This window comes from Heterodontus francisci, chromosome 45 (assembly GCF_036365525.1).
Source record: "Heterodontus francisci isolate sHetFra1 chromosome 45, sHetFra1.hap1, whole genome shotgun sequence".
Lineage (NCBI taxonomy): Eukaryota > Metazoa > Chordata > Chondrichthyes > Heterodontiformes > Heterodontidae > Heterodontus > Heterodontus francisci.
In genome coordinates, this window is record NC_090415.1 from 14,243,580 (window position 1) to 14,271,394 (window position 27,815).

Genomic DNA, 27,815 nt, shown 5'->3' on the forward strand with positions numbered 1-27,815 from the left:
TCCCTCTATCCCTCCATCTGTCCTTCCCTTCCTGACACTCCCTCTCTCTCCTTCGATCTCTGTCTCTCTCTCTATCCCTCCATCTGTCCTTCCCTCCCTGTCACTCCATCTCTCTTTCCCTCCCTGTCACTCCATCTCTCTCCTTCTCTCTCTGTCTCTGCCTCTCTCTCTGTCCCTCCATTTGTCTGTCCCTCTCTGTCACTCCCTCCCTCTCCTTCTATCTCTGTCTCTCTCTCTATCCTTCTATCCCTCCATCTGTCCTTCCCTCCTTGTCACTCCATCTCTCTCCTTTTATCTCTGTCTCTCTCTCTGTCCCTCTATCTGTCTTTCCCTCTCCCTCTCTCTCCTTCTATCTCTGTCTCTCCCTCCCTGTCACTCTCTCTCTCCTTCCATCTCTGCCTCTCTCTCTCTGTCTCTCCATCTGTCTTTCCCTCTCTGTCTCTCCCTCTCTCTCCTTCTATCTCTCTCTCTCTCTCTCTCCATCTGTCTTTCCCTCCCTGACACTCCCTCTCTCTCCTTCCATCTCTGCCTCTCTCTCTCTGTCTATCCATCTGTCTTTCCCTCTCTGTCTCTCCCTCTCTCTCCTGCTGTCTCTCTCTCTCTCTCCATCTGTCTTTCCCTCTCTGACACTCCCTCTCTCTCCTTCCATCTCTGCCTCTCTCTCTCTGTCTATCCATCTGTCTTTCCCTCTCTGTCTCTCCCTCTCTCTCCTGCTGTCTCTCTCTCTCTCTCCATCTGTCTTTCCCTCTCTGACACTCCCTCTCTCTCCTTCCATCTCTGCCTCTCTCTCTCTGTCTATCCATCTGTCTTTCCCTCTCTGTCTCTCCCTCTCTCTCCTCCTATCTCTCTCTGACTCTCCATCTGTCTTTCCCTCCCTGACACTCCCTCTCTGTCCTTCTATCACTGTCTCTCTGTCTAACCCTCCGTCTGGCCTTCCCTCCGTCACTCCATCTGTCTCCTTCTCTCTCTGTCTCTCCATCTGTCTTTCCCTCTCTGTCTCTCCGTCTTTTTCCTTCTATCTCTGTCTCTCACTCTGTCTTTCCCTCCCTGACACTCCCTCTCTCCTTCTATCTCTGTATCTCTCTCTGTCTCTCCATCTGTCTTTCACTCTCTGTCTCTCCGTCTTTCTCCTTCTCTCTCTGTCTCTGCCTCTCTCTCTGTCCCTCCAGTGGTCTCCCCTTTAGTGACTTGGTGCCAAATTGTTATTATTTTTTATCCATTTGTTGGATGTGTGCATTACTGGCTATGCCAGTATTTTATTGCCCATCACGAATTGCCGTTGAACCTTCTTGAACCGCTGCAGTCCATGTGGGGTAGATAGACCCACAGTGCTGTTAGGAAGTGAGGTCCAGGATTTTGACCTAGTGACAGTGAAGTGATATAGTTCCAAGTCAGGATGGTGTGAGACCGGAAGGGAAACTTGCAGGTGGTGGTGTTCCCATACGTGTTTCCTGTTTGTTTGCTCTCTCTCCCCCTCCTTATTTCTAGACCTCCCTGTCCTCCTGTCCCTCTGTTATGAGAACTGAAGAAGAGAAGGAAGTGGGTGCAGGAACAGAGAGACCTGGGGATGTCTGTGCACAAATTGAAGGTGGCAGGGCTAGTTGAGAAAGTGGTTAAAAGGCATTTAGGATCCAGGCTTTGGAAATAGAAGCTGAGAGTATAAAAGCAAGGAGGTTATGATGAAAATTTATAAAACACTGCTTCATCCTCATCTAGTATTGTGTCCAATTCTGGACACCATACTTTAGGAAGGATGTGGGGGCTTTAGAGAGGATGCATAAAAGATTCACGACAAGGTTCCAGGGATGAGGGACTTCAGTTACGTGGATAGATTGGAGAAGCTGGGGTTGTTCTCTGTGTCTTTCTCCGTCTTCCTCTCTCTCTCCCTCCTGCAATCTCTGACACTGGGAGAGAGACAGAGGGAGAGAGGGTTAGCTTTGAAGCCAGGAGAAAAAGACCAACAAATTCAGCAACTATTTCATTAGGAGAAAAGCCAATAACAAGCACAAGCTGTTGGAGGGACGGGAAATCGTTTACGAAGGGACAGAGTATCTGATCACACCCAGGATGGTGTAATGAATGCCAACAAAGCCCATTTCAGCCTGCAATATGAAAAGGAGGGATAGAGAGCTGAGAGGGAATGAGTTAATTTTTACTGAGTTAATGAGGGGGCAATGGCGTCCTGCGGCTCCCACAATGCCGCGCGACTGGGAACGGCCCCTTTCTGCGGTACAGGCCGCGCTGCACTCTGGGAGGAGGCTCCGCACATGCGCATCTGCACAAGAGCGTTAACCGCCGCTTTTTTATATTCTCCCCCGGCTCAGACGTTCAACTTTCCTCCATTGAGATCGACAGCTGAAGCCGCTTCTCCTTTTCCTTTCCGCTGCTGTTTGCGGAAATATGCGGCCGGCGGGTGACGTCAGGCAAACATGGCGGCTGATGACCCCTCCCTCCCGCCATGGCGTTATTGAGGTCCCATTGACTGCCGCGCCACACGTGTCTGGAGGTCAGGTGGTCAAAAGCTGCCCCCCAGCCTCCGCGCAGCCGCGGTTTGGGCGACTTGGAACCCCACCCCCCACCGGGGTGGGGGAGGGGGGGTCAGCACCAGACTCTTAAAGGGACCCTGCAGCACCAGAACTGTCCCAAACTCTTAAAGGGACCCAACATGGGCAGACAGAGCAAGACAGTTGGAGAGCAAGTAATAGAGAGGGAAATAGAAAAGAGAGAGTAATGGGGAGAGAGAGAGGAAGAACTGAGCTTGAAAGAATCATAGAGAGACTGAGAGAAAATAGGTGAGAGTGAGAGAGCAAGAGATGGTGAGAAATGGTGGAAGAATTTCCTCAATTGGACAGAAATGGAGAGAGAGAGATGGAGGGCCGAAGGACCTGTACTGCGCTGTAATGTTCTAATAAGGACTGTATTGACTAGGTTTCATAAGAGACTGAGAGAAAATAGGTGAGAGTGAGAGAGCAAGAGATGGTGAGAAATGGAGGGAGAATCTCCTCAATTGGACAGAGATGGAGAGAGAGTGATAGAGAGATGGAGAGACTGAGAGAAAACAGGTGAGAGGGAGAGAGTGAGAGCAAGAGATGGTGAGAAATGGAGGAAGAATTTCCTCAATTGGACAGAAATGGAGAGAGTGTGATAGAGAGATGGAGAGACTGAGAGAAAATAGGTGAGAGGGAGAGAGTGAGAGAGCAAAAGATGGTGAGAAATGGAGGAAGACTTTCCTCAATTGGACAGAAATGGAGATAGAGAGATGGAGGGCCAAAGGGCCTGTACTGCGCTGTAATCTAATAAGGACTGAATTGACTAGGTTTCATAGGAGACTGAGAGAAAATAGGTGAGAGTGAGAGAAACAGATGGTGAGAAATGGAGGGAGAATCTACTCAATTGGACAGAGATGGAGAGACTGAGAGAAAATAGGTGAGAGGGAGAGTGAGAGAGCAAGAGATGGTGAGTAATGGAAGAAGAATTCAGCCCCTCAAACCTGCCCCGCCATTCAATACAACCATGGCTGATCTCATTTCGTCCTCAACTCCACTTTCCTTCCCGTTCTCCATAACCCTTCAACCCATTATTAATTGAAAATCTGACCATCTCCTCCTTAACTTTACTCAACGTCCCGTCATCCAGCACAATGTGGGGTAGTGAATTCCACAGTCTCACGACCTTTTGAGAGAAGTAATTTCTCCTCATCTCTGTTTTAAATCTGCTCCGCCTTATTCTGAAACGATGGCCTCTCGTTCTAGATTGCCTCACATGAGGAAACATCCTCTCTGTCTACTTTGTCAATCCCCTTAATCATCTTATATATCCCTCAATTAGATCTCCCCTCATTCTTCTAAACACTAGAGAGCAAAGTCCTAAACTGCTCAATCTCTCTTCATAAGACAAACCTTTCATATCTGGAATCAGTCTAGTGAACCTCCTCTGAACTGCCTCAAAGAACAAAGAACAGTACAGCACAGGAACAGGCCATTCGGCCCTCCAAGCCTGCGCCGATCTTGATGCCTGCCTATATTAAACAAGTGGTGACCCGTACCTCCCACATCCTGTAAGAGGAGCATGCAACTGCCCTAGCTTCCATCCCCTCCACTCTAAATTGACAAAAGAGATTTAAAAAAATAAAGGAAAAAACTTACCTGACCGAACCCTCCACACAAGAGTCCTTTTTTTTTGGTTAGAGGAGGAGGATGGGTGGGAGACACGACACGTGTAGTGTTTCTGGTTTAGCCACTGCCTGAATATATAAGTTCACTTACCCAGCAGTCCCCGTGTCCGTGTCCGCCCAATCTCGAGGTAAGTACTTTCTAGTGAAACTTACCTTCCCGGCTGCCCCCTGGCTCGCACTCTCACCACTCCCACTGCTCAAATGGAAGAAAGAAATACCCACCAATCACTGAGCAGCTCTCCTGTGACGTCACACTTCACCTTTTGCTGGTCAAGCAGGTCCACAGAACAGAACCGAGCGGCTCTCGCTGCTGCTTCTGGTCTCTGGCTTCGGATCCTTTTATGTCCCGGCTCCTCTCGCCTGTTCCCGCTCTCGCTGCAGAGATCTGCTCACGTGCGATTTCGGCCTGTCGAATATGACGTCATAACGCGGTGAAGAGCGCATGCGCACCCCATCCCCCAGCACTGCCTCTGAGCACCATTCACTGTGATTGTTTAAATCAGCTGCAAATGGAGACATTACAAGCCTGGGGTAAGTGAACAAACAGTATCTGCTCACAGCAGTACAACAGATTTGGGCCCACGTCTGCCGATGTGCTCAGAGATTAGCATTGATTACCGGGTACATTCAGCGGGAGTGGGGGACAGTTTGTAATGTGCATTGTGGAGCAGGAACTGGTCCCGGAACATGAAGTGAGCCGGGGGGGGGGGAAGGGAGAGGTCTTTCTCAGGCAGTGTCTGGACAGGGAGAGAGAGACAGAATATGATGAACTCACAATATTTTTTTTTAGAGATACAGCACTGAAACAGGCCCTTCAGCCCACCGAGTCTGTGCCGACAATTAACCACCCATTTATACTAATCCTACACCAATCCCATATTCCTACCACATCCTCACCTGTCCCTACATTCCCCTACCACCTCCCTATACTAGGGGTAATTTATAATGGCCAATTTACCTATCAACCTGCAAGTCTTTTGGCTGTGGGAGGAAACCGGAGCACCCGGAGAAAACCCACGCAGACACAGGGAGAACTTGCAAACTCCACACAAGCAGTACCCAGAATTGAACCCGGGTCGCTGGAGCTGTGAGGCTGCGGTGCTAACCACTGCGCCACTGTGCTGCCCATCAGAAATGAAAATCATTGCTGATTTCTCTCTCCAAACAGTAATGAATGTTATAAACAAGCAAAATACTGCGGATGCTGGAAATCTGAAATAAAAACAAGATATCTTGGAAATGCTCAGCAGGTCTATTTGCATCTTTGGAGAGAGAAATAGAATTAACGTTTCAGGTCAGTGACCCTTCTTCGGTAATTAATGTTCCTGGTTCAGATCCAGTATCTCACTATTTATTGTTATTGGACAGTGAATAGAAGAAGAAAATGTCTGAACAATAAAGATGCGGCAGATTTGAAGGGACCAGGTGAGAAGATTAAAGACACTTTTTTAAACAGTGCTCACTTGTTGTCCGTTGAACAATGGAACATGGAAATAGAAATCTGGCTCACGCAAATGTCACTACTCGATCGGGTATTCCAATTCATGGAGCAGTGCGGGGCTTGGGGTGTTTCTGAATGTCACAAAATTGTTATAAAACCGCTCCAAATACCTGGCAAGTAGAAGCAGAGTTCTGCAGTACTGCAGTGGACTCAGACACTGACACTGCTTGTGTTGTTAACTTTCCTTTTGTGATTGTTCAGAATGATTATTATTGAAAAGATTACATTGATCACTTTTCTGTCTTCTCACTCAGCTGTTATTCAAGTATAAGAGTTGCCTTTCTTTTTCTGCAGGCAAACACTTGAAGGAACCAGAAGGAAAGGCATGACTCCTCGACAGAAGGAAATGTGCATCCAGCTCGTTCCAATACACAGTAGGTACAGTATCATTCACAAAGCACACTGACATGGTCAGGTCATCATTTCCACTGTAACAAACAAAAGAAGTATTCAGACCCACACTGATCCCAAAGAGACACATTATCAACTCAATCGTCAAACAGAGCATTAGAGATAGTAGTCGTTTCTATTTCACTCCAACTGACTGGTAGATATATCAATCACAGTCCAAAAACACACAGTATCAGATTTAAATACATTGTGTCACCTTGGTTACAATTCAATTACCAAATCTTAAGTAGAACTGAACAAATGTACCTGATCGAAAGCTACAGAATGAATCCCAATAACGTACCCCACAATATAAACTGAGCTACAAATTACACAGCAGTTCAAACATGTCACTCAGGGTCAGACAAAAACGTACAGGATTAATTCATTCTCTACAAACCGATGGAATTTGACATTACATATCAGGTCATGTTCTAAAATTGAAAGATCATCATTCACAATTGCTTTTGCAGAGATACAAATTGGATACCAAGCTGCAACTCACAAACAAGAATTGAATAAAACCTACAGCAATAAAATATTGTTAATCCATATTTTAAATGAAACACAAGTAAACACATATTGATATGTTAAGGTGTTAAACAAAGAGTTGCCAACATAATGCCTGAGATACATATTAAGTACCGAATATTCCAAAATTCTGTAGACTCTGGAGCAGTTCATACAGATTGGAGGGTGGCAAATGTAACCTCACTATTTAAAACAAGGAGGGAGAGAAAACACAGGGAACTGCAGACCAGTGAGCCTGACATTGGTAGTGGGGAAACTGCTGGCGTCTATTATAAAGGATGTGATGGCAGAACACCTAGAGTCTATTATAAAGGATGTGATAGCAGAACACCAAGAGTCTATTATAAAGGATGTGATAGCAGAACACCTAGAGTCTATTATAAAGGATGTGATAGCAGAACACCTAGAGTCTATTATAAAGGATGTGATAGCAGAACACCTAGAGTCTATTATAAAGGATGTGATAGCAGAACACCTAGAGTCTATTATAAAGGATGTGATAGCAGAACACCAAGAGTCTATTATAAAGGATGTGATGGCAGAACACCTAGAGTCTATTATAAAGGATGTGATAGCAGAACACCAAGAGTCTATTATAAAGGATGTGATGGCAGAACACCTAGAGTCTATTATAAAGGATGTGATAGCAGAACACCTAGAGTCGATTATAAAGGATGTGATAGCAGAACACCTAGAGTCTATTATGAAGGATGTGATAGCAGAACACCTAGAGTCTATTATAAATGATGTGATAGCAGAACACCTAGAGTCTATTATAAAGGATGTGATAGCAGAACACCTAGAGTCTATTATAAAGGATGTGATAGCAGAACACCTAGAGTCGATTATAAAGGATGTGATAGCAGAACACCTAGAGTCTATTATAAAGGATGTGATAGCAGAACACCTAGAGTCGATTAAAAAGGATGTGATAGCAGAACACCTAGAGTCTATTATAAAGGATGTGATAGCAGAACACCAAGAGTCGATTATAAAGGATGTGATAGCAGAACACCAAGAGTCGATTATAAAGGATGTGATAGCAGAACACCTAGAGTCGATTATAAAGGATGTGATAGCAGAACACCTGGAGTCTATTATAAAGGATGTGATAGCAGAACACCAAGAGTCGATTATAAAGGATGTGATAGCAGAACACCTAGAGTCGATTAAAAAGGATGTGATAGCAGAACACCTAGAGTCTATTATAAAGGATGTGATAGCAGAACACCAAGAGTCGATTATAAAGGATGTGATAGCAGAACACCAAGAGTCGATTATAAAGGATGTGATAGCAGAACACCTGGAGTCTATTATAAAGGATGTGATAGCAGAACACCGAGAGTCTATTATAAAGGATGTGATAGCAGAACACCTAGAGTCTATGATAAAGGATGTGATAGCAGAACACCGAGAAAACATAAACAGGTTTGGGCAAAGTCAGCATGGGTTTTACGAAAGGGAAGTCATGCTTAACAAATCCACTGGATTTTTTGAGGATGTAACCAGCAGACTACTGGCAGGGATTGGGAATTAGTTGACAGACAGGAAGCAGAGATTAGGAATAAATGGGTCTTTTTCTGAGTGGCAGGCAGGGACCAGTGGGGTACTGCAGGGATCTGTGTTTGGGCCCCGACTATTCACAATATATCTGAATGACTTGGGTGAGGGAAGTAAATGTAACATTTCTAGGTTTGCAGATGACACAGAGCTGGGGGTGGGGTTTGGGTGGGATTGTGAGGTGGATGCAAAGAGACCCCCAATGTGATTTGAACAAGGTAGGTGAGTAGGCAAATGCATGGCAGATGAAATATAAAGTGGATAAAAGTGAGGTTATACACTTTGGTTTTAAAATCAGAAAATCAGATTATTATCTGAATGGTGATACATTGGGAAAGGGGGAGATGCAACGAGACCTGGGTGAAAGTAAGCATTCGGGTGCAGCAAGCAATTTGGAAGGCGAATGGACTGTTGGCCTTCATTGCAAGAGGATTTGAGTTCAGGAGCAAGGATGTTTTACTGCAGTTATACAGGGCCTTGGTGAGACTCATCTGGAATATTGTGTACAGTTTTGGTCTCTTTGTCTTAGGAAGGTTGTTCTCGCCTTGTTTCCTGGGATGGTAGGATTGACATATGAGGAGAGATTGGGTCAAGTAGGCCTATATTCACTTTAGTTCAGAAGAATGAGAGGGGATCTCATAGAAACCTATAAAATTCGAACAGGACTAATCATGCTGGATGCAGGGATGATGTTCCCGATGGCTGGGGAGTCCAGAACCAGGGGTCACAGTCTCAGGAGATGGGGTATGCAATTTAGAACTGAGTTGAGGAGAAATTTCTTCACTCAGAGGGTGGTGAACCTGTGGAATTCTCTACCGCAAAAGGCAGTGGAGACCAAGTTATTAGATATATTCAAGAAGGAAATAGATATATTTCTTAATGCCAATGTGATCAACTGATGTGGGGAGAATGTGGGAACAGGGCACTGAATTGGACCAACAGCCATGATCCCTATTTGAATGGCGGAGCTCGCCCACAGGGTCAAATGACCTACTCCTGCTCCTATTTTCTATGTTTCTGAATACAGCAAGATCCCACACTCACATCCAGCACGTAGACACATAGATGCAGAATGAATCCTACACTTAAATAGAACCAGAGTCTCAGAGATTGAGAATGATAGTAGAATGAAGGGTAGGTAATGAGTTTGATCTTTGAGTAGATTAAAGGTTCGGCACAACATCGTGGGCCAAAGGGCCTGTACTGTTCTATGTTCTCCTTCGCATTGGATGCAGTTCAGGCAAGGTTCGTTCGGTTGCTTCCTGCGATGAAGAGGTTGCGTTATGAGGAAAAGGTTGAGCAGGTTGTGTTACACTCATTGGAGTTTGTAATAATCAGAGCTAATCTTATTGAAAAGTGTAAAATTCTGAGGGGTCTTGACAGAGTAGATGCTGCAAAGATATCTCCCCTCGAGGGAATCAAGAAACACGTCGTACAGTTTCAGAATAAGGGGTCTCCCATTTTAGACGGAGGTAAGGAAGAATTTCTTCTCTCAAATCGTCATTAATCTATGGAATTTTCTCCCCCTGAGAGAAGTGGAGGCTGGATGATTAAATATATTCAAGGATGAGTTAATTTTTTGATCTACAAGGGAGTAATGGGTTTTTAGCCAGGCAGGATAATGGAGCTGAAGCCAAGATCAAATCAGACATGATTTTATTGAATGGTGGATCAGGCTGGAGAGGCTGAATGGCTGACTCCTGCTCCTAGTTCTTAGGTTATTACATTATAATGCCAGATGGAAATAGAAACCTGACCTGCACAAATATCCCTGCTCCATCAGGTTGTTCCAACCTTGGAGCAGTGTAGATGTTGGCTTGTTTCTGGATGTCCCAAAATTGCTGTGAAACTGCCAAGACACCTCGTCAGCAGATGCTGAGAGCTGCAGTGGAATCAGACAGTGATATTCTTTGTATTTTTGGTTTGCATTTGTGATTAGTCATAAATATTATTAATTGAAATGTTTCATTAATCTCTTTTCTAGCTTCCAACTCAACTGCTCGTGACTTACAAGACATAGTTTTCTTCCTTTCTGTCGGTGAATAGTTCAAGGGAGCAGAATGAATGTGATGATTCCCAGGCACAAGGGAAAGTGCAGTCGGCTCCTTCCATCACTGACAAGGTACAGTACCACTCCCATAGGCCTTCAGTTCATGGCATTGTCACAAGGAGCAGATGTAGTCAAAGTTTCACTGATCCTAAGTTCAGAGACACATTTCCAATTCAGCAATCAAACAAATCAGAAGAGACAGACATTGTATCCAATCCATTCCAAATCAATACTGCTGAAAATTAGGTAAAGTTCAAAAGCAGAACCCACTATCAGAGTAAAAGACACTCTGTCAATCTCACAAGAGGGATGTATCCTGGAGACAGTGAATCTCACCCTCACATACCTGAAACTGATGTTTACAAAATGAAAATAAACACATTCATAGAATGTAAACAGACAGGCACAGAGTGAAATTCACATTTACAAATTATTAAAGAGTTTAAGTAAAGATTAAAACCTCCAGCCACTGATGGGAAACTGACAGTTACAGAGAAGAAAATAAAACCACTCACATGCAAGAGACTGTCGGATAGAGAATCACACCAGAGTCACTTAACAGAGACAGACAGTTACCATGTGAAACCCATGGACACATTGCAGAGACTGAGAAGTTCAAAGGAAAAGCAATTCTTCAATGACAGAAATTGAAAGATAAGAATAACACACATACTCATGTAGTAGACGTTGATAGCTGCAGAAGAAAAGAAAATGTGCTCACACACCTATCAGGAACTGTAAGTTGCAGATTAAAACTTACAGTTACAGAGCAGAAATCGACAGATTCAGAGAAAGGCCCCATGTCACACACTAGAGTTTGAAAGATACAGAATAAAACCACACTATATTACCTTAACTTTACGGGTCCAGCTTAAAACCGATACACACATACCAGAAGACAACTGGTGCAAAGTAAAACTCACTCAAGTAATAGAAACTGACAGATACAGATCAAAAACCACAATCATATCCCAGAAAATAACAGGTACAGAATAAATCAACAGTCACATATCAGAATCTGGCAGACAGAGAAATAAAACCACCTTCATTTTTCATAAACTGACAGGTACAGACTAAAAACTACATTCATTTACTATCAATGCGCAGGTGCAGATTTAATCCCTCATTCACTTCACAGAAACAAAATAGGGTAAAGCACAGACTCAAATTCCAAAGATTGAAAGATCCAAAATAAACCCACCTTCACACACCAGCAACTGACAGAGAAAGATTAAAACCTTCTCACAATTCAGACAGTAACAGGTACAGAATAAATGCCACCCTCACATATGAGAAACTGGCAGAAACTGATTTTAGCCCAGACTCTCATAGGAGAAACCAACAGGTACACATTAATATCTACATCCACATATCAGAAATGAGGAGATACAGTATAAATGCCGTACTTAACTACCAGAGACTGACAAACACAGAGTGAAATCAATAATGAATTGCAAGAAGTTAACAGTTAGAGAGTGAAAGTCTCTCATCCACAACAGACACTGACAGGTACAAAGTAAACCTGACAATTGCACTTCAGACACTGACAGATACAGAGCAACACACACATAATTAAGAAGATTCATATATCAGACACTGACAGATACAGGTTAAAACTCACACAGATAGAAAATAAACTGACAAGTTCAGAATAAAATTGTCAGTCACATATCAGAGAATGACAATGTACAAAGTAAACCTCACAGCCAAATGTCAGAAACTGGCATGTACAGATTAAAACTCACCTTCACATCCGAGAGAATGTAGAGATGTGGTGGAAAATCCACACTCAAAAACCAGACTGAAACCCTTACTCTTATATCAGACAGTGACAGAGACAGGTTAAAAACCACAGCTACACATGAGACATTTAAGGGCACAGGTTAAAACTTAAATTGGCTGCCAGACAATCAAAGATAAAGTTTGAACTCCCACTCATATACACAAGAATGTAATATTAACTGTCAAATCCACACTCACATACCATATACTGAGGGGGACAAATTACAAGCCAGAACACACACACAACTGAAGCTGAAAGGTACTGAATAAGGCGTTACTCACACATAACAAACTGACAGGTACAGATAAAGCCACACTCAAAATCCGAAAATAACAGAGGTAAATTGTAGACTAGGGATTGAGAGATTAACAGTGAAATTTACACCTGCCAAGACTGGTGTGGGAGAAGTCAGGTTCAGTTTGTGGGGCACTGGCACCAGTACTAGGGAAAGTGGAGGCTGTACCATTCGGACAGTCTATACCTGAGCCAAGCTGGGACCAGTGTTCGAGAAAACCATATAATTGGGATGTAGAGAGGTACTTGATCTAAACAAAGGGGGAGGGGAACAAGCTTTAGCAGATGTAACAAACCAAGGGATAAAGTCAAGGCAGGAAAACAGAATAGAAACCGGGGAAATGAAGGCCAGAGAATGGCAGGAAGGGACACAGAGGAAAAAAAAACTAAGAGCAGACCAACAGTCAACACTAGATGTTACAAGGATAACAAAAAGATAAAACTAAAGGCTCTGTATGTGAATGCACGGAGCATTCATAACAAAGTAAAGAAACTGATAGCACATGTTGAAGTAAATAAATATGATCTAATAGCCATTATGGAGACATGGCTGCAGGATGACAAGGATTGTGTCCTCAATATTGAGGGGTGTGTAACATTCAAGAAGAATAGGAAGCTAGGTAAAGTTGGAGGGGTGGCACTGTTAATCAAGGATGGCATTAGTGCAATAGTTAGACATGTCCTTGGGTCAGGAGATCAGTATGTAGAATTGGTTTGGCTGGAGATGAGGAACAGTCAGGGAAAAAAGGCACTAGTGGGAGTAGTCTACAGGCCCGCAGACAGTAATCACAATGTAGGATGAAGTCTACAAGAATAACTAATGGGTGCTTGTGATAAAGGAATGGAAATAATGGGTGATTTTAATCTTCATAAAAACTGGAAAAAATCAGATTGGTAATAGAAGCCTGTATGAGGAGTTCATAGAATGCTTTCGAAATAGTTTCTTTGAGCAGCATCTTCTAGAACCATCCAGCGAGCAGGTTATATTAGACTTGGTATTGTGTAATTTGACAGGATTAATTAATGACCTCAGAGTATCTGCACCTCTTGGTAGCAATGATCACAATATGATTGAGCTTTGCATCCAGTTTGAAAATGAGAGGAGTGGATCTAAGACTAGTATTTTAAACTTAAATAAGGACAGCTATGTGGGCATGAAAGTTGAGCTAGCTGAAGTGAACTGGGTTACATCAGACTGGAAAGTAGAAAATATAATCCCTCTATTCGAGAAGGTGTGGAAGCAGAGACAGGGTAACTACAGTAATATAAAAGCAAAATACTGCAGATGCTGGAAATTTGAAACAAAACAAAAAGTGCTGGAAATACTCAGGTCTGGCAGCATCTGTGGAGAGAGATGCAAAGTTAACATTAACTATAGGCCAGTTAGCTTGACCCCTGTCATGAGGAAGGTGGTAGAATTGATCGATGAGGAGGCTATAGCTGGGCATTTTGAGAAACATAAGGTCATCAGGAATAGTCAACATGGTTTTGTGAAGGGGAAATCATGTTTAACCTATTTATTGAAGTTCCTTGAAGGACTAACATGCACTGTGGATAAAGAGGAACCTGTTTGACATACAGTACTTGGATTTCCAGAAGGCATTTGACAAGGTGCCACATGAAAGGTTATTGTGCAAAGTAGGAGCTCATGGGTAACATATTGGCATGGATAGAAGATTGACTGGCTGGCAGAACACAGAGAATGAAGAAATGGGCCCTTTTCGAATTGGCAGGATGTGACAAGTGCTGGGCCCTCAACCTTTTACAATTTATATCAATGACGTAGATGAGGGGAGCGATGACATGGCAGCTAAATTTGCAGATGAAACAAAGATAGGTAGGAATGTATGTTGTGAAGAGGACATAAGGAAGTTGAAGACTGATATATGTAGGTTGAGTGAGTGGGCAGAAATCTGGCAGATGATGTACAATGTGAGAAAATGGGAAGTTGTTCACTTTGTCAGGAAGATTAAAAAATACTTCAGTGCTGAGCGACTGCAGAATTCTGGAGAGGGATCTAGGTGTTCTAGTGCATGAGTCAAAAAAGTTAGGGTGCAGTTACAGCAAGACAGAAGGAAGGCAAATGGAATGCTATCCAGTATTACGAGAGGAATTGAAAATGAAAATAAGCCTGTTGTACTTCAGTTATACAGGGCATTGGTGAGACCACATCTAGAATACTGTGTGCAGTTTTGGACTCCTTATTTAATGAAGGAAGTAAATGTGTTGGAGACGGTTCATGAGATGTTTACTTCAGAGAAGTGAGTGTGACAGCTAACCAGAATAAAAAGACACAAACTCAAATACCAGAGAATGGGGGTTACCGAGTAAAACCCACATTTACTTATCGGTAATTGCCATTTTCAGAATTAAAAACCTTTCCCATCTTCCCATTGCAGCAACTGACATGCACAGAGTAAAACAAACAGTTATTTAGCAGAAATTAACAAGCGCACTTGCAAATGTACACTCACAGAATAGAAACTGTCAGTTCAAGGTAGAAGCAGATTCACACAGATCAAATTGAATGTTACAATGTGAACTTCATATTTAAATACCAGAAGCTGATGGGCACACAGTGAATCTTACAATAGCATACCAGACGCAGACAGACAGAGAAACAACATTATCACAGAGTGGAATCTGACAAGTGAAGAGGAAAATTTACAGTAGCATATCAGGGAATGAGAGGGAAAGAGTAATTCAAGCACTACCATAAACCAACAAGTGCAGAATAATGGCCATACAAAGAAGTGTGATGCTGATCGGTACAGGGAAAATGTGAAGCTCACCACAGATGGACAGAAACAGAATGAAGCACATACACATAAAGTAACTGAGGTACATAGCAAAATCCACATTTACATGTCAGAAACAGACACAGAGAGCAAAACACACACTCACAAATTGTACACCGATAAATACAGAGTAATAGCCACATTCACATTACAGAGACTGGTAGATGTAGGGTCAAACCCACAATCAATTACCACAATCATAAAGTTACAGAATAAATCAGATAATTGCACTGCAGGAACTGACAACATGCTGGGTAAAATCCTCATTTGCGTATCAGAACTGAAAGGTTAAATATTGATCCCACATTCACTTGCCAGAACATGTACATGTCCATGTACAGTGTAAATGAAAATGGAAAATTCTGGAAATACTCAGCAAGTCTGGCAGCACCTGTGGAGAGAGAAATTCCGTTCACATTTCAGGTCAATGACCTTTGATCAGGACAGACCTTTCTGATGAAATGTCATTGACCTGAAAGGCTAACTCTGTTTGTGTCTCCACAGATGCTGGCAGTCCTGCTGTGTATTTACAGAATTTTCTGCTTTTATTTCCAATTTCCAGCATTAACAGTATTTTGCTTTGTATTAGGTGCAGTTTAAAGATCTTACTTCAATACCAGTAATTGACAAGTACGAAGGAATACTCATATTCACGTAACAGAAAGTGAGCGATTCAAACCAAAACCACCGTTCAATTCATCAGTAAATGACAGGTACATAAAAAAATCCACTCACATCAGAAGCTGGCAGATAGAGTGAAAAGTGCACATGCACATATCAGTAAGTGACAGAGATAAATATAGTCACATTCCACATTCTGAGATAAAGAATGAATCCCTCACACACATACCATACAAAGAGGGACAGATATTTGGACAGATCTAGGTGTGAAAGAGTTCCTGCATTGTTCCTTACAAATAAACAAACAGATCCTGTCCATCAGAGTGGCAGATGCAGAATACGTTCTGCACTCAGACTGTACCATTGATGAACAGCTACAGAATGAATGTCATTCATAAAAGTGGTGATTGGCAGGGAGTTCCAGAATTTGGGCTGAGTGATGATGAAGGAATGGTGTTATATTTTGAAGTCAGGATGTTGTGCAAACTAGAGATGAAATTGCAGGTGGTAATGTTCTCATAAGCTTCCTGCCCATGTTCCAGTCAGTAGCAGATGTCATGGGTTTGGAAGGTGTTGTTGTACGGTACTTCCTCAGGTTGATGCAGTACATCTTTTAGATGGGACACAGTGTGCACTGGTGGGTGGAGGGAGTAAATGCATAACCTGGTGAATGGTAAGATAATCAAGCCTGCTGATTTGTCCTGGATGGTATCAAGCTTCTTCAGTGTTTTTAGAGCTACACTCAACCAAGCAAGTGGAGAGTAATCCATCAGAATTCTGACTTGTGGCTTGTAGGTGGTGGAAAGACTTTGGGAAGTTCTCCCTGTGTCTGCGTGGGTTTTCTCCGGGTGCTCCGGTTTCCTCCCACATGCCAATGACTTGCAGGTTGATAGGTAAATTGGCCATTATAAATTGCCCCCAGCATAGGTAGGTGGTAGGGAAATATAGGGACAGGTGGGGATGTGGTAGGAACATGGAATTAGTGTAGGATTAGTACAAATGGGTGGTTGATGTTCGGCACAGACTCGGTGGGCCGAAGGGCCTGTTTCAGTGCTGTATCTCTAAACTAAACTAAGTTAGGACATGAGTTGCTCATCATAGAATTCCCAGTCTCTGACCAGCCCTTGAAGCCATAGAAGTAATATGGCAGAAAAAAGAGTAAATCCTTTAGTCATTTCCCATAAAGCAACATGCACATAAGAATGGGCATGTGCAAACAAGATACTGACATGCCTTGGACACAAGCTGCAATCATTAATCATAGGCTCATGGAGACAGAATAAAACCACAATCACATACCAGTAACTGAGAGGTACATAGTAAAATTCACATTCACATATCAGGAACAGAAAGGAAAGAAAAACACTTGCTGGCAAATCCAATACAGACAGACACAGAGTAAGAGCCACATTCACATTCCAGAGACTGACAGATCAAGAGTAAACACTCCAATTAATTACAAGTAACAAACAAGAACAGAATAGAATACATACTTGCATTTTAGTATCTGACAGGTACCCAGAATAAAATACACATTCACGTATCAGAAACTGACAAGTGAAGAGTAAAAGTCACAGTCATATGTCACAAACTGACAGATACAGGGTGATCTCACATTCACTTGCCAGATTATAAAAGGTAATGAAAAAAATCTTTCTTCCAGACCTGAAACTGACAGGCACAGAATAAAGGAGTGACTTACAATGCAGTAAGTGACCAGAATGAGGAAAATCCATATTCACATGTCAGAAACTGACAGCTGAAGAGTAAAATCTGAAGTAACATCACACTCTGACAGATATGGATTGATGCCACAATTACTTGCCAGCAACTAGCAGGTACAGAGTAAAGATCTTTATTCCATACCAGAAACTGACAGGTACAAAGAGGGATGAGGTCATGCAACATGAACTTCGGAAGGTCGGTAGCAGATTAAAGAAAAGGGGTCCGCAAAGGTTGTAATCGCTGGATGACCCCCGCTGCCACGTGCAGGTGAGTATAAGAATAGGAGGATAGAGCAGATGAATGTGTGGCTGAAGAGATAGTGCAGGAGGGAGGGCTTTAATTTCCTGGATCACTGGGTCTGTTTCTGGCCAAGGTGGGAATTGTACAAGTTGGACAGATTGCACCTGAACTGGATCGGGACCAACAGCCTTGCTGGGAGGTTTGCACGTGCTTTTGGGGGAGGGGGGTGAGGGGTGGGTGGTGGTTGTAAACTAATTTGGCAATGGGGTGGGATACAGAGGGGACGTGCAGTAAGGGTTGATGTACAGTCAAATATAGAAGAGAAACTGAGTCAGTCTGCAAGGCAGAGAAAAGGCAGACATGTTAAGACACAAGCTAACAATGCAAGGCTGGATTGCATCTATTTTAACGCAAGGAATCTTACTAGTAAGGCAGATGAATTGAGGCCATTTATTAACACATGGAAATATGATATTATTGTTTTCACGGAGACATGGTTGAAGGAAGGGCAGGACTGGCAGCTCAATATTCCAGGGTCCAGAAACTTCAGGCATGACAGGGGAGGGTATAACATAGGAGGTGGCAGTGCACTGTTGATCAAGGAGTCAATTACTGTATAAGGAGGGATGATATCTTCACACATTCCTCAAATGGTCCATATGGGTAGAACATAAATACAAAAAGGGGGGTAATCACCTGGCTGGGAGTGATCGACAGGCCTCCAAACAGTCAGGGAGAGATAGAAGAGCAGATAAGTAGGCAAATCTCAGAGAGGTGTAAAAATAATAGGGTAATAATTGTAGGGGATTTCAACTTACCCAATATCAACCTAGATCGTCTTAGTGCAAATGGCTTAAAGGATGCAGAATTCTTCAGTTCATACAGGAGATCTTTTTGAGCCAGCAGGTAGAAAGTCCTACAAAAGAAGGAGCCGTGCTCGACCTAATCCTAGGGAGTGAAGCCGGACAAGTGGTAGGAGTGTCAGTGGGGGAGCATTTCGGGGATAGTGGCCATAACTCTGTAATATTTAAGGTAGTTATGGAAAAGGACAAAGAGGTACCTGAAATAAATGTACTCAATTTGGGGAAGACCGATTTCAATATGATAAAACAGGATCTGGCCAAAGTGGACTGCGAGAAGCTACTTATAGGAAAGTCTACATCAGACTAGTGGGAGTCATTCAAAAAGGAAATAATGAGAGTTCAGGGCCAACATGTTCCCATAAAGGTGAAGTGTAGGACCAACAAATCCAGGGAACCCTGGATGTCAAGGGATATAGAGGATTGGAGGAGTAAAAAAAGAGGCTTAGGACAGAAAACAGCGGAGGCCCGAGAGGAGTACAGAAAATGTAAGGGGGGGGGGGGGGTGTGGTTCGGTGTGGCACTTGGAAAAAAAATAAGAATAATTAGCAGAGAGAGGAGGTGACTTGAAAAAATATAGTGTCTAACTAAGTTGATTGAATTTTTTGAGGAGGTGACTCGATGTGTAGATGAGGGTAAGGCAGTTGATGTTGTCTACATGGACTTCAGTAAGGCTTCAGATAAGGTCCCACATGGGAGATTGGTTAAGAAGGTAAGAGCCCATGGGATCCAGGGCAATTTGGTAAATTGGATTCAGAATTGGCTTAGTGGCAGGAGGCAGAGGGTGATGGTCGAGCGTTGTTTTTGTGAGTTGAAGTTTGTGACCAGTGGTGTACCACAGCGATCGGTGCTGGGACCATTGCTGTTTGTAGTGTACATGAATGATTTAGACGTGAATGTAGTAGATATGATCAGTAAGTTCACAGATGACACGAAAATTGGTGTCATAAATAGTGAGGAGGAAAGCCTTAGATTACAGGATGATATAGATGGGCTGGTAAGATGGGTGGGGCAGTGGCAAATGGAATTTAATCCAGAGAAGTGCGAAAATGTGAGGTGATGCATTTTGGGAGGCCTAACAAGGCAAGAGAATATAGAATGAATGGTCAGATCCTAAGATGTACAGAGGGTCTGAGGGACATTGGTGTACTTGTCCATCTATCACTGAAGGCAGCAGCACGGGTAGATAAGGTGGTTAGGAAGGCATATGGGATACTTGTCTTTATTAGCTGAGGCATAGAATATAAGAGCAGGGAGGTTATGAGGGAGCTGAATGAAATGCTAGTTAGGCCACAGCTGGAGTACTGTGTACAGTTCTGGTCAACTCACCAAAGGAAGGACGGGATTGCAATGGAGAGCGTGCAGAGGAGATTTACCAGGATGTTTCCTGGGCTGTGGCATTTCAGTTATGAAGAGAGACTGGATAGGCTAGGGTTGTTTTCCTTGGAGCAGAGAAGGCTGAGGGGGGAACTGATTGAGGTATACAAAATTACACGGGACATTGATAGTACAGATAGGAAGAAAACGTTCCCTCAGCGGAGGGATCAACAACCAGGGGAGATAGATTTAAGTAATGGGCAGCAGGTTTAGAGGGGACTTGAGGAGAAAATATTTCACGCTGAGTGTGGTTGGAATCTGGAACACACTACCTGAAGGGCTGGTAGAGGCAGGACCCCTCATAGCATTTGAGAAGGATTTCGATGAACACGTGAAACGTCATAGCATACAAGACTATGGGTCAAGTGCTGGAAAATGTGATTCGAATAGATTCATGCTTGATGGGAGGCAAAGACACAGTGGGCCAAAGGGCCTGTTTCTGTGCTGTATAACTCTATGACAAATGTAAAGGAAAGCCAACATTCACATAGCAGAAATTCACAGATCCAAAGCAAATCCACCATACAGTTCAGCAGAAAGTGACAGGACAGAAAAAACACACACTCACATACCAGAAATTGGCATACAGAATAAAATTCACAAGCCTGTGCCAGAAACTAACTTGTACAGATGTAAATCCACAATCATACAGCAGAGAATGAGATGTATGACTAAACCCAGCTTCTGACACTTGAGGCTAACGTACACAGAGTGAAAACAATGCTCATGTCTCACACCTGAAATGGCCAGATGTAGATCACAACCCACACTCACATATCAGAACGGGCAGGTACCTTGTAAAATATCTCTTAATGAACCACTGACAGGGAGACGATACAGTCCACATTCGTTCATCAGAAACTTACAGATACAGATAATAAACAGTACTTACATGCAACAGATTGAAAGAAACAGGTTAAAACCCATCCTCATATGTAGACATCTGATTGGTACAGAACACAGGTGAGGCCTCCAAACCAGAGACTGACATGTCGAGTGAAAACAACGCTGGCATGTCATCAATTAACATGTGCAGTGTAAAGCTACACAAAAATGCCACTTACTAACAGGTACAGAGACAAAATGAAACAGCCTTTCATACCAGAAACTGACAGGTGCCGATTAAAATCCAAATTCACAATTCAGAAATTGACATAAAGAGAAAGTCCCAGACTCCAAAAGAGGAGATTAACAGATACATAACAAAACCCACACTCACTCAGTAGAATCTCATAGGTACAGAACAAAACCCATAATCACCCACTTAGAAACTGAATGTTACGGAGAAAAATAAAACAGAATCACCTGTTGAAGATTCAAATTATTGAATGAAATGACCAAATCATTGACCATAGATTGGCAGATATGGAGTAAAAGCCACGGGTAAATATCACATACTTATGGGCACAGAATGAATCCCACACTCACATGTCCTGCAGGGAAGGACAAACATTTCACGACCCAGAATGTCCATGCATTTCCTCCTGCCATATTCCGCATCTATGACCAAATCGATTCTTTTGTTAACAACTCAAAACGTCATCCCTGCCAGTGTTATCATATTATATTTGATCAATTCTTTCCGTTCCACAATCCTCCATATGTTTTCAGACCTATCTTTCCTGAATGGTTGTAGCCAGTAATAATAAGTTCCCTTGCCTCGCCTAGTTTCAGCCAGAATTATGTAATTGCCACTATATAAATCTTTCATAATAAAAACAAGAAATTCTGGATATACTGAGCTGGTTTGGCAGCATCTGTGGAGACAGAAGCAGAGTTAACGTTTCAGGTCAGTGACCCTTCTTCAGAACTGGTAAATATTAGAAATGTGAAAGGTTTTAAGCAAGTAAACCGGCGCTGGGGCAAGAGATAACAAAGGAGAAGGTGTAGAAAGGACAACGTCACAGAATAGCTGACCAGAAGGTCATGGAGCAAAGGCAAACATTATGTTAATGGCGTGTTGAAAGACAAAGCATTCATACAGATAGGGTGTTAATGGATGAAAATTGAATAGCCACAAGTACCAACATGGAAAAAAAGGTGGGTCAGCAAACTGTACCAACTAATATGATATAAAATAAAATAAACAGAAAAATAAATATAAATAAGAATGAATAACTAAAAATAAAAGTAAAATGGGGGCCCCGTCATGCTCTGAAATTATTGAACTCAATGCTCAGTCTGGCAGTCTGTATTGTGCCTAATCAGTAAATGAGATGCTGTTCCTCGAGCTTGCATTGATGTTTCCTGGAACACTGCAGCAATCCCAGGACAGAGATATGAGCATGAGAGCAGGGGGGAGTGTTGAAATGACAAGCAACCAGAAGCTTGGGGTCATGCTTTCAGACTGAGCGGAGGTGTTACGCAAAGCGGTCACCCAGTATATGTTTGGTCTCCCCAATGTAGCGGAGACCACATTGTGAGCAGCGAATACAGTGTACTAAATTGAAAGAAGTACAAGTAAATCGCTGATTCACTTGAAAGGAGTGTTTGGGGCCTGGGATTGTGAGGAGAGAGGAGATAACTGGGTCGGTATTACACCTCGTGCGATTGCAGCGGAAGGTGCCGTGGGAAGGGGACAAGGTGGTGGAGGTAATGGAGGAGTGGACTATGGTGTCGCGGAGGGAACAATCCCTTTGGAATGATGACCGGGGAAGGGAGGGGCAGATGCATTTGGTTGTGGCATCAAGCTTGTACAGACGGCAGAAATAGCGGAGGATGATCCTTTGGATGTGGAGGCTGATGGGGTGGAAAGTGAGGACAAGGGGAACCCTGGCGTTGTTCTGGGAGAGAGGGGAAGGGGTGAAGGTAGAGGTGTGGGAAATGGGCTGGACCCGTTTGAGGGCACTGCCAACAACTGGAGCGGGGTGCGGGGAGGCGGGATCCTCGGTTGAGGAAAAAGGAAGACATATCAGTAGCGCTGTCATATAAATCTTTCATGAGGTTACTTGTGACTGCAGCTGACCAACCTTATTTGGCACGCGACATGGATTTAAGGACTTGCACTTCAATGCTCGCATTTGCGCCACTCTGACCCCCACTATACTGGACGGTTTCGTCCTGGTGATGGACGGAAGTGCAGAGGGGCGCTACATCCTGATAAGGAAGGGAACGATAGAGAAATTATACTTAGAGTTAAAAAAGAGACGAGTTCGTACTAGCAAAATAGAAATGGTTGATGAGGAAGAGGGACTCAGAAAGTCACTGATGTAGATGGATAAGGGCGGGCAAAGGAGTTTGGACGATCTGACTGCTGCGACAGTTTGTGGCTGTGAGAAGCACAAAACGTGATTGGTTACTTTAGATACCCAATCAGATAGATACAGAACATCAGGCAGTGACATCATTGTAAACCAGCCAATCATGAACATGGCCTTCTCCCATCCTTCATTAGCATAGGGCACTGGGGATGTCTGTAAAATGAGAGCTTGGAGCGAAATTTTGCTTATTCTGTGTCTGAAATTGATCGTGATCATGGTTGATGAGAAGAAAACTGCAGCACCTTCCAAGAAGGGCGCCAAGAAAGTTCTGAAGAAGGCGCCAACAAAGGGCACCAAGAAACGGAGAAAATCCAGGAAAGAAAGTTACTCCATCTACGTGTACAAAGTGATGAAGCAGGTTCACCCTGACACCGGCATCTCCTCCAAGGCCATGAGCATCATGAATTCGTTTGTCAATGATATTTTCGAGCGAATCGCGGGTGAGGCTTCCCGCCTGGCCCATTACAACAAACGCAGCACCATCAGCTCCCGGGAGATCCAGACCGCCGTGCGCCTGCTGCTGCCCGGGGAGCTGGCCAAACACGCCGTGTCGGAAGGTACAAAGGCGGTCACCAAGTACACCAGCTCCAAGTAAATATCCGCAATGTACTGAAACACACCCAAAAGACAAAAAGGCTCTTTTAAGAGCCACCCACAACTTCTCTGAAAAAGCTACAACATTGTCTGTACAGTATCGACTTATATTGATTTATATATCAAGTGTCCTTGCCTTTGTGATCTCTGTTTTACTCCCATAGATTCTGGTTAATGCAGTTTCACTGCCCGTGCGATCTTTCTGTCTCTAACTAATAATGTCCCGTACATAAATTACTGACCACTGACCATTTGTGAGGTTTGTTCTCGGACGTGTTCATATTCGGCCCCTTTTCTGTATTTCGACAATAAAAGCTGATTTAACGCACATACATCAGTTCGCAGTCACTTATTTCCCTAGTTCAAGTTTGACCTCAGAAATTAATAAGTACATTATCTGGAACCCCCGGTGGTGTCGGAACCCTCCGTCTCACACGCTGACACCTGACACTGAAAATCTACACTCCGCTGTTGTCTCCCACGAATAACAAACAATCGTTCATCAGTGATGCGGTATTATTATGAAAATTGACATGAAATGTGCCCGGTTGGAGAATGTTGTGAAAGAGACTTTCTGCTCGCTGTTTTCAAAAAGGACAGAGAGTAAACCCGAATAGATGTCAGAATGTAAAAGCCAATCTGGAACTTGTTACCAAATGTAGAATAACACAATATGAAAAAGGTTTTATTTATTTAACCGTAAAAAAAGAACTAGAAATGTGATATTTTATATTGAAGCCGCCCCAATATATTGGCGGGCTTTTCAAATTTGAAAAATCGGCTGCAGTCTGACAATTTGGCGCCGTTATTTTCCGCCCACATCTCCTTGGCGTCTCCTGATTGGTGAATTCAGCAGTTCCCCGACTGGTTACATGAAGAGCACAGAGCAGAGTGACCAATCAGCAGTGCCCACCACTCCATTCCTCCAGAAGGTACAAGGAGGACGAATGTGGGCGGATCTCAACATTCTTCGTGAAAGTGCTTGTGAGATTGTGGAAATGTCTGGAAGAGGGAAGACCAGTGGTAAAGCTCGGTCCAAGGCCAAGTCCCGCTCCTCCCGAGCTGGACTGCAGTTCCCGGTGGGCCGTGTTCACAGGTTCCTTAAAAAGGGCAACTATGCTGAGCGGGTGGGTGCCGGAGCCCCGGTCTATCTGGCTGCTGTGCTCGAGTATCTGACAGCTGAAATCCTCGAGCTGGCCGGCAACGCGGCCCGGGACAACAAGAAGACCCGTATCATCCCCAGACACCTGCAGCTGGCCGTCCGCAACGACGAGGAGCTCAATAGGCTGCTGGGAGGGGTGACCATCGCACAAGGCGGGGTGCTGCCTAATATCCAGGCCGTGCTGCTGCCCAAGAAAACCAGCGCTCAGAGCACGAAGGGCAAGTGAAGCTGCCTGACTTGAATCTGCGAACCCAAAGGCTCTTTTCAGAGCCACCCACTTCATCTGTGAAAGGGCTGGTTACTGTGTGAGAGACGGTAATGTTATACTGTTCGCGTTATTTTGTGTTGCTATGAATTGTACTGGAGTCAAGCATTTATCTGCTCATCAGATGGAATGCATTTTAATTTTATCGCCATATTTGTAAGGCTTTTTTACAATTCTACCGTTTATATACCACTAAGGCGTGTCTTGAGTTCGAAAATGAGCTACTCTGATAAAATGACTTGTATACAATGGTGTCACTGCTCTCACACTGAGAACTGCAAGGTCCTGAAATTCCCAGCTGCAATATGGAGACAAAGGAATCTGGGTCACTCTGCTCCGAGAGTTATCAGTGGATAGTAAAGAGGGTGGTCAAATCCTTCTGAGACGTTTATGTGCTGGAATCAACAAGAGATAACAGCTCTATCTTTTGCCAATTTGATGTTTCTTTGAAGAGCCGTTGTGTTATCTGATACCAAACTCAGTTCCGGGCAGGGTCAGTTTATTTTTCAGAGCAGTTGTTTCAAAGAAGCTGAAGGCGAATTTTAAAAGAGATGTTGCATTTCGTGTTTTATTTCTGTACACTGTGGAGATTTACAAGGAACAGGAATAATTCGTCAGTGTTTTTGTCCCTGCCAAGGCGGCGTGCTTGGAGAACGCCCCGGGCAGCAGCAGACCCATTGCGGTCGATATGTGTGTACACAAATCACAAGATCCAAATGATTGTAGACTGATGCCATCTACTGGTTAAAAGTGAGTCATGCAAGAATATTCCCATTCCTTCAGAAATATCTGAAATTGGAGAGGAATAACATCGAGTGTGTTGGGGGCAGATTCAATCGAGACCCTGAAAACAGATTTGGATAATTATATCGAGAATAAAACAAAACTGCAGAGCAATGGAGAAAAGGCGGGTCGGTGGAGGAGGTCTTGCAGAGAGCCGGCCTTGACACGACGAATAACTAATTTAATAGAAACATAGAAAAATTGGAGCACGAGTAAATCATTCGGCCCTTCGAGCCTGCACCGCCAGTCAATACGATCATGGCTGATCATCCAAACTCAGTACCCTGTTCTCGCTTTGTCCGCGTATCCTTTGATCCCTTTAGACATAAGCGGCGATCGTTTTAGAACTAAAAGACACGCTTTCGTAGTCCATAGAGTCAGAGAGATACAGCACAGAAACAGGCCCTTCTGACCACCCAGTCTGTGCCGACCATCAACCACATCAACCATACTATTCCAACGTTAATCCCATATTCCCTATCACATTTCCACCTTCCCTCAATTCTCCGACCACCTACCTGCACTGGGGGCAATTTACAATGGCCAATTTACCGATCAACCTGCAAGTCTTTGGCTGTGAGAGAAAACCGGAGCACAAGGCGGAAACCCACGCGGTCACAGGGAGAACTTGCAAACTCCACACAGGCAGTACCCAGAACTGAACCCGGGTCGAATTGTAAAAAAAAAGCCTTACACAAATGACCAGAGTAAATTAAAATGCATTTCATCTGATGAGCATCTAAATGCCCGAATCCAGTGCAACAAACTCTCTTATGAATTTATTTAATAATTTGGCCTCAACTCTTTTCTATGGTAGAGAATTCCACAGGTTCACCACTCCCTGGGTGAAGAAATCCCTCCTCATCTCAGTCCTAAATGTCTTACCCCTTATCTTTAGACTGTCACCCCTGGTCCTGGACTCCCCCGCCATCAGGAACATCCTTCCTACATCTAGTCTGTCCAGTCCTGTTAGAATTTTTTCGGTTTCTCGGAGATGAGGTAACCATTCCATGATTCTATCCTCCAATGGGAACATGAACGTGGTGTTAAGGTGTAGATTGAAATGGTTGAAATGACATTTGAGTTCCAATGAGCTCTGGTGTGTATACTGTATAAATGACGAGCTACATGTATGCCAGCGATGCTGGTATAGTGGTGAGTATATCTGCCTTCCAAACAATTGACCCAGATTAGATTCCCGGTCATCGCAATGCCCACTCGCGGTCAAATATATTTCTGCAACCTTGCCATAGAATGTGACAAATGAAAAGCCATGACTGAATTGAAGTCGACAAATATTCTCAACATTATGTTCTTCTCCCTTAAAGTTGATGGTCAAGTGTGCTGTGGAATTTTGCAGCTTAAAAATGTCAATGCAAATTCAGAAAGAAAGCTTACAAAATATTGTCAACATCCAATCAGACTCACTTCCTTGCTTGATCAGCATCGCCCTGCAGCAAGTTTGTTTCCTTCAAGTGTTTATCCAGTTTCTTATTGAAATCATTGATTCTCTCTCCTTCCACCACACTTGTGGACAGCGAGGTCCAGCAGGTAAAACAGAAAAAGTTCTTCCTCACATTCCCTTCCATCTCTTGCCATAAACCATCAGTCTGTGTCTCCTAGTCCTTGTACCATCAGCTAATGGGAACAGGTTATCCTTGTCTAACTTATATACACCTCTAACAAACCTCCTCTCAATCTCCATTTCGCAAAGGAGAACAACCCCTTACTTACAGAACACAATCCAGAGTCATCTATCCAAGCTTTTCAGGTGCAAAAGAATAGTTGTGTATTAAGTAGAATAGATAGGAGTATAAAACTAAGAGACTTTGATAGATCAACTGATT

The 27,815-nt window shown here is 43.4% G+C and overlaps 2 protein-coding genes across 2 annotated transcripts; both read left to right on the forward strand.

Annotated features, from left to right (window-relative positions):
* The first annotated feature begins 23,375 nt into the window (after window positions 1-23,375).
* On the forward strand, window positions 23,376-24,041 carry LOC137356211 (histone H2B 5-like). The gene has a single exon (XM_068022063.1). It carries the CDS (start codon window positions 23,379-23,381, stop codon window positions 23,757-23,759), a length of 381 nt encoding a protein of 126 aa, XP_067878164.1. The 5' UTR covers window positions 23,376-23,378; the 3' UTR covers window positions 23,760-24,041.
* Window positions 24,042-24,756: 715 nt separating this feature from the next.
* Window positions 24,757-25,209, forward strand: LOC137356354 (late histone H2A.L3-like). Its single transcript, XM_068022237.1, has one exon. It carries the CDS (start codon window positions 24,757-24,759, stop codon window positions 25,144-25,146), a length of 390 nt encoding a protein of 129 aa, XP_067878338.1. The 3' UTR covers window positions 25,147-25,209.
* Window positions 25,210-27,815: the final 2,606 nt, after the last annotated feature.

Excerpts from the sequence above, each read along its gene's own strand:
- LOC137356211 (XM_068022063.1), top strand. The coding sequence starts at position 23,379 with ATGGTTGATGAGAAGAAAACTGCAGCACCTTCCAAGAAGGGCGCCAAG.
- LOC137356354 (XM_068022237.1), top strand. The coding sequence starts at position 24,757 with ATGTCTGGAAGAGGGAAGACCAGTGGTAAAGCTCGGTCCAAGGCCAAG.